Source organism: Metarhizium acridum (genome assembly GCF_019434415.1).
Source record: "Metarhizium acridum strain ARSEF 324 chromosome Unknown scaffold_577, whole genome shotgun sequence".
In the NCBI taxonomy this organism is placed as follows: Eukaryota; Fungi; Ascomycota; class Sordariomycetes; order Hypocreales; family Clavicipitaceae; genus Metarhizium; species Metarhizium acridum.
Window position 1 is genome coordinate 486,099 of NW_027094045.1, and position 13,809 is coordinate 499,907.

Sequence of the window (13,809 nt, forward strand, 5' to 3'; positions counted from 1 at the left end):
ATCTTCTACCGCTAGACAGCCACGGACACTTACGCAAAGGTCTCTCCCACTAGCTATCTTAATATGGAAAAGCACGAGGCAGACAAGAATCGAAAGAGTGACTTTTGCTTCTGTGCTTCTGCCATGGCACCGCATGCGGATGCAGAAGCACTCAGGACTATGGTTGACTGGTTGAATTGGGTATGTTGCACGCCGAAAGACATCTGTTTCTATAGCCCGTAATAGGTAGTCTAATACTGACTTGAGTCATCCGTATTAGATCTTTTACTTCGATGACGGTGATAGCTAACCCTGATGTCTATGTCCCAGTGGTGTTGTATTAGGGCAAGTTGCTGACCCTGTCACCACGTTGACTAGTGTTTGACGAGGGCCACCTCGACCGACATCCAACAGCCGCAGAGAAAGAGATTAATCAGACAATGGCTGTATTGGATGACGACGTGGAGTTGCCAGACCGGGAAGTTCACCCCTTGCGGTATCTGTTTTATACCGTTTGGGACCGTGTTAAGAAGGTATCACTCAAACACATGTGGAACACGAAAGAATTGCGCTGACAGATGGAACGGTGTAGCGAGCATCTCCTGACTTGCAAATGCAATAAAGATCACGCATCGGCGATATTTGGATGGCCTTAAACACCAGGTCGAAGCGACACGTAATTGTAAAGGTCGTGCCCAGACCGAGGACGAATACATGAAAATGCGCAGGCTAACGGTCGGTGGATATGCCTGCATAAGCCTGATCGCGTATGCATTAAATTTACCGCGCAAATACAAGGCCCTTTGAGCTGACAACCGATGTCTCCAGATACGCCCATGATGTCAAGCTGCCACAATTGGCTTTCGAGCACCCATCTGTTCAGGAATGTATGGCAGTCAGCTGCGACCTCGCCTGGATGTGTGTTATTACTGTTTCCGTAGCTGCCTCGAGAACACCCCTTCCCTTCTTGACAACTAGTGAAAAGACTACGAGCTGCGCTGACGAGAGCTGAGTTGCCCGCAGTCACAACGATATTGTCTCTTACAAAAAGGACGTCAAATCCGGCATTGAACACAACTTCATCACAGTCCTAAATAAGAATGGGTTCTCGGTCCAGAAAGCAATGGACAGAGCCGGAGAGCTCCAAGATGAGTCCTACCGTCGGTGGTACGTCGCGTTGGCAAACATGCCGGTGTGGGGAGAAGCGGTTGATCGTGAAGTATTGAAGTACATCGAGGCGTGCCATACTTTTCCACTTGGGGACTTACTCTGGAGCTTTCAGACGGGTCGGTATTTGGGAGCCACGGAGGGCTACCGTCTACATAAGACGCGGCTTCTGGATTTATCGGATCTGGAGTAGACAGTCATCGGAGAAGACCTGAGCACAGGTGAAAAATGCTGCGTTTTGATAGATACTTTTACTAGAATACTACTACTTAGTGTGACAAGGGCTCAAGCCTCAGTGAGGGCTTGGAGCAATAACTCAATTCATGTAATAACAATCTTCGGTATTGAAGGCCCTTGGTTTTTTAGACTCAAGGTCTCTATATGTTAAGAAGTCAGTGAGCGCCAAAGGCATAAGGCAGCTCTGGTCTGAGGTCCGACTTCAGTTCTCGTGATACCTTCCTTGTTATTAACTATATTTCTTTATGAAATATTTATTCTTCTTATTATCCCCCTAGACTCTAGAGACCTAAGATATTTAAGACTTGAATAATACTACTATCTTGAAGTAACAGCATAATAACTATTATTACTACTTGCTACTCTGGTAGCAAAGCGCTTGTGTGTTTTAATTATCAGAAGGCGTTTTATCCGACAAGACCTGGCCGCTATGCCTGGCACCTTATACACGCAATATAAAAACACGCTAAAGGCTGCATATTATGCATGTTCGGCGTTACGCAGTCCCATTTAACGGCACATCAGGACGTGGCTAAGAATCGATTTTGGCCTTTCGAAAGTCCAGTAGCAACCTGACAATAGACGCATAGCCCCTAGACATAGCCTGCGATAGCGGTGTTCGGCCATAGTTGTCCCTGGAATCGATTTCGACCTTTCCCGTATCTAGTAGAAGTCGGACAATTGCCTCAGAACCTATCGATACGGCATATGATAGCGGCGTCCGGCTATACGTATCCCTCGAATCGACTTCGACGTTTCCCGTGCTTAGTAGCATCCTAATGATAGACTCGTAACCCCTGGACGCGACTCGCGATAGCGGTGTTCGGCCATCGCTATCCCTCGAATCAATCTCGACCTTGCCTGAGTCTAGCAGAATCCCAGCAATAGACGCATTGCCCCGGGAGAGAGCCCTTGAAAGCGCGCTTTGGCCGAGCCTAGTCTCTACATCTCCATTCGGGTTGTAGATAGAGAGCAACATTCTTGTGACTCCTTCGTGCCCATTCTCTGCCGATAGCACTACTGCCTCACCTATACACCTCGCACCATACTCTAGCGCTTTCTTAGTCGTTTGTTCTTGGCCACGCATAGCAGCCCATTTGAGTGCTGAGCTGTTAGAGTATTGGATATTGCGCCGATATAGAAAATAATCAAGGCAAACAAAGAGCCGCCAGTTTGCTCGAGCTAGCGCATTAATATCTCTCTCAGACTCTAGCGACGCAGCAATAGCTGGAAGAAGTTCGTTTGGTAGACGCAGCATTATAGGCAGGTGTAAGTAATAGGTTGCGACTTGGTTTAATAAGTGGAGTATTTTAAGTTCAATGTAGCCGTTAGCGACTAAATAGACAAGAGCTAGTAGTTTGGTTTCCTATTAGCTGCTTTAGGTAGAAGGGTATTTCTAGCTTAATGTTTACTCAATCACGCAAGAAGCTACTCGTGGGGGGCAGAAGGTCACGTGGATTCACACAGGTGCCTTGGTTATATGCATAAGCGCTGTAGCCCACATCGGGCTAAACTATAAATTCTATAATACACACACATCTAGTTTACTATACTCTTACGCGTAATTTTATTATAATGGCGTGGAAAACGCGATAAACCTGTATTTGCGCGTCTTTATTACAGCTAATTAAAGGTATTGTAATATAAGCTACGCACTAAAAACCGTATATAATAAGGTAATCGCAGCTAATTTTTCCCTTCTTTAATAATATTATTTAATATTATTATTTTATTAATATAATTGATTAAGCTTTTTAATAATTTTATTAGGGATATTATTATCTTTTGATTATTAAAATAACTGTGTTACGAACCGAGGGTACCTAAAGCAGTTAGCCGGCATTATAGGCCGCTAGCATGCAGATAAGAATAGGGCCTAATAGGATCGCAGGTTACGTGAGGGGATTAAATGGGATTAGTTTAATTTAACTTAATAGATTAAAAGGGATTAACCTAATCTAATATAAGGGATTAAATAGAATCTATTTAATTTAAAACTATAATAAAGAGATAAATAAGTACTTAAGAAGAAGGTATTCCTATAAGTTAAATAATTTAAATCTTTATTAATTAATTTAAGTAATAGTTTTATTATTAAGAGTTATACTCTTAATAGCCTTATTATAATATTACTTAAAAGCTACTTTATAGCATTTAACCTAACTTACTTTCTAAGAAATAAACCTATTATACCTTAAAACCTAAGCTATTATTATATTTTAATTAATTTTATTTAATAAGTTACCTTAAAACTTTAAGTAATAATAACTTTTAAAATATTTACTTTAAGCGAAAAGACTATTAACCCTAAGAAGATAATAAAGTACCTTTATAATAAGATTATTAAGCTTAAAAAGTAAAATTAATAGCTTCTTAACTAATAGAATAATCTCTATAAAAAACTTAAGGTATAAGAAAAGAAACTTATAATAGTTTAAAATCTTATACTTATATCCTTTATTAATAATAATAATATACTAAAATTCCTTAAGCTTAAATTATATAATAATTATAAGGGTAATATAAGAAACTTTCTTATATAAGCTTAAGCTTACCTATAAGTTAATGAAAAAATCTATATAACACTTAAGTTATAGATTCTTTATATTAATAACCTCTTAATTAAAAAAGTAATAGAATAATAAGAGCTAACCTTTCACGTATATCTTAAGTATAGTATTAAAGCTAAAGTAAAAGTTATTTACATCTTCTTTAATTATAAAACCTTTAAAGAATAACTTCTTATTATATTTAGAAATCCTAATAAGTATAAGAAAGCTATATAATAACTTACTTAACTTAAGTAAATTAAATTTATAGCTTATTATATTAAAGAGTTTAAACGTATTATAGTAAAACTTAATTAAAATATTAAACCTAAAATAAAAGTCTTTTATTAAGAACTTAAAGAAAAAGTAAAGAATAATATTTATTAAAAAGATTATTTTAAGTTATTTAATAACTTTATTAAAATAGTTATTAAGGTAAATAACCGTTTATATAAGTAACGTTATAAAAAAAGTTATAAGAAATTTAAATTATATATTAGGTTTAATAAACCTAATAATAGTAAGTTACGTTAAATATTAATAATATATAGGTACTACGCTAAACCTATAAAACTTAACGCTATAAATAAGAAAAAGGGAAAGACTTATTATAATTATAGTAAAATTAAACACTTTATAAATAAATGTAAAGCCTTAAAAAAGCTATAAAAGCTAATTTCTAAAGGTAAAAAGCTTTATACCGTAAATTAAAAAGACTTATTTACGTAAAATCTTAGTATAGTAAGTAATAAAGAAAACTATACGTTAATAAATAATACTAGTTTAAATAAAGATTAGAAATTTAAAACCTAACTAATACCTAATAACTTTTAGGAATATTAAATGCTTTTATTAAAAAGTAAACCTTTATTAAAACGAATTTAAGAAGAAGAGAATTATTTAATTAAGAAAGATAAACTTAAAATTAAATATAAACTTCTTAATTAAATCTTCTATTATAATAATAATTATTACACGTACCTTAATAGTAAGTAAGGTAATAAATAGTTTTTATAAGAATAAAAGGGGAGAAGAATAACCCTTATAATATAACTAAAATTATAATAAATTAATTTAAAGATATTAAATAAAAAGTTATATTATACTAAGAATAACGTATATATTACCTAAGCTATAATCTTATAATATAAGAAGAAAGAGAATTATATAACTATAAGTAACTCGCTTAACCTAAGTTTAATTAATATAAATAATAGATTAAGTAATTACTAAGAAAGCTCTAATAATACGTTAAAAGATAATTACTAATAATAACGCCTAAAATAACGCGTTAAAGAATAATATAAGAATAAGATTAATAAATTAGGAAATAATAGCTATTATTATAATTAAAACTAATTCCTTAACGGAGATCTAATAGGTCTTTATATACTATAAATATTAATAGTATAGTATACCTTATAATTAATATAATTATAATAGAACGAAAGATTTAAGTAATAATTAATAATAGAGTATAAGAAAATTTTATCTTATTAAATCTCGTTAATAAATTATAATTATCTTAAATACCTAAAGATAAGCTCTATTAACTTATAATTATAAAAGGAACTATAGTAAAGTATAGCTAAGAAGTAGTTAATATAAAAGTTACGTAGCTTTTAATTAATATATAAGGTATAAAACACTAAGTTACACTAAATATTATAATAATCTTAAAATACGATATTATATTAGAGATACCCTAATTATAAGCGAGTAATCTATGAGTTAATTAGAGAATTAGTTAACTTTAATAGGATTTATTAGAATATAATTATAAAGCTAAGAGTAGCTTATAAAGAGCACCTTATTTAAACTATAATAGGCCTTTAAGAATATATGTAATTACTAGAGAGCTAAAAGCTAAGATAATAGAGATTTCTAAGAAATACTTATAATATAGTAAGCTATTTAATAGAGAGCTAGAAATAAAACTATTAGAGTATTTACGCTAGAATTATAAGATTAAACTTTAGCTTAATATTAAATTAACGTTTAATAAAATTTATTCTTAAAACCTTAAGTAAAATAAGGCGCTTAAGGAGTATTTAAAGAATATACTATAAAGGGATATATATAACTATTAGAGTCCCTAATAGAATACCTAATCTTATAGGTATTAAAGAAGAACGGGAAACTATAATTATATATTAATTACTAACACTTAAATAAGATTATAATTAAGAATTAATACCTATTACCGCTTATAATAGAAATTAGAGATAAAGTTAGAAAAGCTAAATAATTTACTACACTTAACTTAAAAGAAGCTTATAACCTTATACGAATAAAAGAAGGCTATAAGTAAATAATAGCATTTTAAACTAGTAAAGAATACTACGAATATCTAGTAATACCTTTTAGGCTTATTAACGTACTAGTAACCTTTTAAAGAATAATTAATATAATCTTATAAAAACAACTAAAAGTATTTATAGTTATATACCTTAATAATATTCTTATTTACTTAAATACCCTTAAGAAATATAAATAATATATATATAAGGTACTATAAACTCTATAGAATAATAAACTCTTAATTAAAGCCTTAAAATACTAGTTCTATTAGAATACTATACACTTTTTAAGGTACGTGCTTATATACGAAAAAATATAAATAAGCTTAAATAAGATTAAAACTATTAAGGAATAGCTTATATTAAAGAATTTAAAAGAAGTTAAAGGATTTATAATATTTATAAACTTCTACTATAAGTTCTTAAGTAAATATAAAGATATTTTATAACCTCTTATAAATCTAATAAAGAAAGAAGTTAGCTTTTAATAGAATAAACTAAAAGCTATAGTATTTTAAAAGATAAAAGATTTAGTTACATTAAAACCTATATTAAAAGCACTTAATTAAAATAAATCTTATAAGCTTAAAATAAACGCCTTAAACTTTATATTAAGCAAATAGCTTAAATAATAAGATAATTAAGGAAGACTACACTTAATTATATTCTTCTTAAAGAAACTCTATAAACCTAAACTTAATTATAAAATCTATAATAAAGAACTTATAGCTATTATTAAGTGCTTTAAAGAATAAAGACACTATCTTATAAGAGTAAAGCATTAAATTAAGGTCTATATTAATTATAAGAATCTTATATTATTCTTAACTATAAAGGATTTAAATAAACGATAGATTAAATAGTATAAAACCCTTATAAATTATAACTTTAAGATTATATATTATAAAGGATTTAAAAACGAAAGAGTAAACGCACTTAATTAAAGAGAGAACTTAAAATTAAATAAGTAAGTAAGTAATACACCTTTACTACGCGCTATTAAGAATAGGAACCTTATATTAAATACCTAAGAAATTAATATAATCTAGTAAGTTAAGCTAAATAAAATATAGATATATTAGATTATATTATATATTAATAATAATAGCTATTTAAATAATTAAAAAATAAAAACGCATTTATTTAAGAAAGGTAAAACCTTCTTATATAATAAATAATAGTATATTTTTAATACACTTTAAGAATAGCTTATTAAGAAAATATATAAGTACCTATTATACGAATATTAGGGTGTAAAGAAAACAATTAATAGGCTAAGAAAATTATATAACTTTCTAGAAAGTAGAAAAATAATATAAGAAGTTATTAAGAAATACAATACGTATAATAAGGTAAAGGTAGTATAACACGTATTATACGGCGAATTATAACTAATATTACCACTTAAAAGAGTATAATAAACTATTATAATAGACTTTATTATTAAACTATTAAAGTTAAAAGAACCTATAATAGGAGTAGCTTATAATAGTACTTTAATTATTATAGATAAACTTATAAAATACGCCTATTATATTTTATATAAGGAATTAAGTAACACTAAGAACTTAGCGTATATATTCTTTAAAATAGTTATTATATAATATAAATTACTAATAAAGCTTATATTAAATTACGATAAATTATTTACCTTAAACTTTTAGAAATACCTTATAAAAACTATAAAGATTAAATAAAGCTTATTAATAGCATTTTACTTATAATTAAACGAATAAACGAAAATCTTAAACTAAATACTTGAATAATATTTATAAAGCTATATTAACTACTAATAGAACGATTAGGTAGAATAGCTACTATTAGTATAATAGGCTTATAATAGCTCTAAAATTAATAATATAAAGATATTACTATTTAGGGTAAATTACGAATTTAACCCTATTATTAAGATATATACGATATAGGATATAAGCGCGCTAGTAGCTATAACGTATATAGTAATAATAATAGAAATATAAAAACACTTATAATAGAAATAGATATTTTTATAGAATTAAATAAAATACTACGCGAATAAAAAGAGATTACTAGCGCTAATCTTAAAGAAGAGATATAAAGTATATCTTATTCGTAAAAACATTAAAATAAAATAACCTAGTAATAAACTTAATTAAAAGAAGATTAAATTATTTCTTATTAAATGAAAAATCTTAAATACTAACTATAAACTATTATTATTAAATAAAATAAGAATCTATCTTATATTTTATATATTATTATTAAAGAAAGCACTAGATAAATCTATAATTACTATAAATATTATAATAGAAGATACTAATAAATATAAAGTTAAACGAATACTTAAAGTATAAGAAGATATAAAGAATCGTTATTATCTTATTAAATAAAAGGGATATTTAAACTCTAAAAACACCTAAAAACTAATTAAGAATCTTATAAACTACTTAACGTTACTTAAATAGTTCTACTAAAGAATAAAAACTTATTAAAAATAAGAAAACCTAAGTTTACTAGAAACTTAAGTGTTTAATTAAGTATATTAGACTTTAACTTTAAACGCTTTTAAGCCTTTAACTCATTTAAACTCTTTACATTATAAGTAATTATCTTTATAGCCTTTTATTATAAAAATTTCTTTTAACGATAAATTCTTTATAAATAAGCTATTACTTACTTTAAATTCTTCTTAATTAAAGCACGTTCTTTATTAAGATAATTCTTTTTGTAAAGAATACAATTATAAGCATTTAAAGACATTCCGCTTAAATTATAACTAATATAACTATGTAAAGCGTATTTATTACACTTATCTTTCCCTTTAATAATAATACACTCTTAATTGTTTTTTTAATATAAATTATAGGAAGGTATAATAAAGCTAAAGGCAAATATAAACTTAGAAAGACGTTTATAATTAATCTTTTAGTTAAGGTAAGATTATTATTTTAAAATATAATTAAAAGACATTATAAAAAGAATAATAAAGAAAGAAAAAAGGGAAAAGAGAGAAAGAAAGAGAATACTTACTAAATGAAATGAAATAGCCTTAAGAATAAGACTAATAAGAGAGAAGTATTATATTATAAACTAAGGGTACTTAAAGCAATTAGCTGGTATTATAAGCTACTAATATATAAACAAGAATAAGGCCTAATAGGATCGTAAGTTACGTAAGAGAATTAAATAGAATTAATTTAATTTAACTTAATAGATTAAAAGGGATTAACTTAATCTAGTATAGGGGATTAAATGGGATCTATTTAATCTAGAATTATAATAAAGAGATAAACGAGTACTTAAGGAGAAGGTATTCTTATAAGTTAAATAGTCTAAATCTTTATTAATTAATTTAAGTAATAGTTTTACTATTAAGAGTTATACTCTTAATAGCCTTATTATAATACTACTTAAAAGCTACTTTATAGTATTTAACCTAACTTACTTTCTAAGAAATAGACCTACTATGCCTTAGAATCTAAGCTACCGTGTTACGAACGACACTACACAAGACACGGGACGGGACCGCACCGGCTAGGATAAGCACGACCCGTAGGCACAAGAAGAAGGTAAGAGCACGTAACTAGCCACGTAACCTAAGAGGTGATTAAAGGGGTTAATATTTAAATACATTAACTAAGGAGAATTAAACTAACCGAACCTTAAGCTAATCGATTAAGGTTTAAAGGGATTAATAGTTAAGCCAATTAATCTAAGGCTATAATAGAGAGATAAATAAGTACTTAAGGAGAAGGTATTCCTATAGCTAAATAGTCTAGTTCTTTATTAAGTAATTTAAGTAATAGTTTTACTATTAAGAGTTATACTTTTAATAGCCTTATTATAATATTACTTAAAAGCTACTCTATAGCATTTAACTTAACTTACTTTCTAAGAAATAAACTTACTATACCTTAAAACTTAAGCCACCGTTATATTTTAATTAATCTTATTTAATAAGTTACCTTGAAACTTTAAGTAATAATAACTTCTAAGATATTTACTTTAAGCGGAAAGACTACTAACCCTAAGGAGATAATAAAGTACCTTTATAATAAGATTACTAAGCTTAAGAAGCAGAATTAATAGCTTCTTAACTAATAGAATAATCTCTACGAGAAACTTAAGGTACGAGAAGAGAAACTTATAGTAGTTTAAAATCTTATACCTATATTCTCTATTAATAATAATAATATGCTAAAATTCCCTAAGCTTAAATTATATAATAGTTATAAGGGTAATATAAGGAACTTTCTCACATAAGCCTAAGCTTACCTATAAGTTAACGAAAAAATCTACATAACACTTAAGTTATAGATTCTTTATATTAGTAACCTTTTAACTAGGAAAGTAATAGAATAGTAGGAGCTAACCCTTCGCGTATAATTTAAGCACAGCGCTAAAGCTAAAGTAAAAGTTATCTATATCTTCTTTAATTATAAAACCTTTAAAGAATAACTTCTCACTATATTTAGAAACTCTAATAAGTATAAAGAAGCTATACGATAGCTTACTTAACTTAAGCAGACCGAATTTACAGCTTATTACGCTAGGGAGTTTAAACGTATTATAGTAAAACTTAATTAAAATACTAAACCTAAAATAGAAGTCTTTTATTAAGAACTTAAAGAAGAAGTGAAGAATAATATTTATTAAGAAGATTATCCTAAGTTATTTAACAACTTTATTAAAATAGTTATTAAAGCAGACAACCGTTTATACAAGTAATATCACGAAAAAAGTCACAGGAAATTCGGATTATATACTAGGTTTAATAAACCTAATAGTAGTAAGCTACGCTAAACATTAATAGTATACGAGTACCACGCTAAACCTATGAAACTTAACGCTACGAATAAGGAAAAGAGAAAGACTTATTATAATTATAGTAAGACTAGACACTTTACAAATAAATGTAAAGCCTTAAAGAAGCTATAAAAGCTAATTCCTAAAGGCAAGAAGCTTTATACTATAAACCAAGAAGACTTACCCACGCGAAATCTTAGTATAGTAAGTAATAAAGAAAGCCCCACATTAGTAAATAATATTAGTTTAAATAAAGATTAGGAATTTAAAACCTAACTAATACCTAACAACTTTTAGGAATACTAGATACTCTTACTAAAAAGTAAACCTTTACTAGAATAAATCTAAGAAGAAGAGAATTATTTAACTAAGAAAGATAAACCTAAAATTAAATATAAACTCCTTAATTAAACCTTCTATTATAATAATAATTGCTATACGTACCTTAATAGTAAGTAAGGTAACAGATAGTTTCTATAAGAACGAAAGGGAAGAAGAATAACCCTTATAATACAACCGAAATTACAATAAACCGATTTAAAGATATTAAATGGAAAGTTATACTATACTAAGAATAACGTACACACTATCCGAATTACGCCCTTATAATCTAAGAAAGGAAACTATATAACTACAAGTAACTTACTTAGTTTAAGTTTAATTAACACAAATAGTAGATTAAGTAATTACTAAGAAAGCTCTAACAAGACGCTAGAAGATAATCGCTAATAATAGCGCCTAGAATAACGCGCTAGAGAATAATATAAGGATAGGATTAATAAATTAGGAAATAATAGCTATTATCGCAATTAAAACCAATTCCTTAACGAAGATCTAACAGGTCTTTATATACTATAAATATTAGTAGTATAGTACACCTTATAATTAATATAACTATAATAGGACGAAAGATTCAAGTAATAATTAATAGCGGAGTATAAGGAAATTTTATCTCACTAAATCTCGTTAATAAATTATAATTACCTTAAACACTTAAAGATAAGCCCTACTAACTTATAACTATAAAAGGAACTACGGTAAAGTATAGCTATAAAGTAGTTAACATAGAGATTACGTAGCTTCTTATTAATATATAAGGTATAAAACACTAAGTTATACTAGATATTATAGTAATCTTAAAACACGATATTATATTAGGGATACCCTAGTTATAAGCAAGTAATCCATGAGTTAATTAGAGAACCGGCTAACTTTAATAGGATTTACTAGGATATAGTTATAAAGCAAAAAGCGGCCTATAAAGAGCACCTTATTTAAACTATAATAGGCCTTTAGGAATATATATAATTACTAGAGAGCTAAAAGCTAAGATAATAGAGATTCCCAAGGAATACTTATAGTATAGTAAGCTATTTAGCGGAGAGCTAGAAATAAAACTACTAGAGCATTTACGCTAGGACCACGAGATTAGACTTTAGCCTAGTATTAAACTAACGTTTAATAAAATTTATCCTTAAAACCCTAAGCAGAATAAGGCGCTTAAGGAGTATTTAAAGGAAATACTATAAAAGGGATATATATAACTATTAGAGTCTCTAGTAGAATACCTAATCCTATAGGTATTAAAGAAGAATAGGAAACTATAACTATACATTAATTACTAATACTTGAATAAGATTACAATTAAGAATTAATACCTATTACCGCTTATAACGGAAATTAAAGATAAAGTTAAAAAAGCTAAATAGTTTACTACACTTAACTTAAAAGGAGCTTATAACCTTATACGGATAAAAGAAGGCTACGAGTAAATAATAGTATTTTAAACCAGTAAAGGACACTACAAATATCTAGTAATACCTTTTAGGCTTACTAACGTACTAGTAACCTTTTAAAGAATAATTAATATAATCTTACGGAAATAACTAGAAGTGTTTATAGTTATATATCTTAACGATATTCTTATTTACTCGAATACCCTTAAGAAATATAAGCGATATATATATAAGGTACTATAAACTCTATAGGATAATAAACTCTTAGTTAAAGCCTTAAAATACTAGTTCTACTAGAATACTATACACTTTCTAGGGTACGTGCTTATATACGAAGAAATATAAATAAGCCCGAATAAGATTAAAACTATTAAGGAATAGCCTATACTAAAGAATCTAAAAGAAGTTAAAGGATTTATAGTATTCGTAAACTTCTACTATAAGTTCTTAAGCGAATATAAAGATATTTCACGACCTCTTATAAACCTAATAAAGAAAGAAGTTAGTGTAACGGTGGCTTAGGTTCTAAGGCACAGTAGGTCTGTTTCTTAGGAAGTAAGTCAGGTTGAATGCTATAGAGTAGCTTTTTAAGTAGTATCACAATAAGGCCGTTAAGAGTATAACTCTTAATAGTAAGACTATTGCTTAGATTAATTAATAGAGAACTAGACTATCTACTACGGCGGAATACCCCCTCCTTAAGTACTTGTCTATCTCTCTATTATAGACTTATAATTATCCTAATCATTTATCTATCTATCAATCCCTAACTTATAGCGATTAATAAGTAATCCAACAATCACTTAGCTCATAATGATCAATAGGTGATCCATCGATCACTTTATAATCACGTGACCTGGCACGTGACGTCTTGGTTCTCCCCTGTTATAGCTTTGCCTTCCCTGGTATGGCCTAGTCCTTCCCGCGTTTAGTAACGTTCGTAATATTATGCCCCTCTCTTATTAGTCTTGTTCTTAAGGCCATTAAAGTAGGCCGTTTAAGGTCCTAGGGTAACTTCCTTCTTCCATTATCATGTGCTATTATGCCCATTAATCG

The 13,809-nt window shown here is 28.3% G+C and overlaps 1 protein-coding gene across 1 annotated transcript; it reads right to left on the bottom strand.

The window, feature by feature from the left end:
- Nucleotides 1-1,915: 1,915 nt before the first annotated feature.
- J3458_021030 (uncharacterized protein) lies at nt 1,916-2,641 on the bottom strand (the record flags this gene model as incomplete). Its single annotated transcript, XM_007812587.2, has 1 exon — nt 1,916-2,641. The coding sequence occupies one exon, from the start codon at nt 2,639-2,641 to the stop codon at nt 1,916-1,918; it is 726 nt and encodes a 241-aa protein (XP_007810778.2).
- Nucleotides 2,642-13,809: the final 11,168 nt, after the last annotated feature.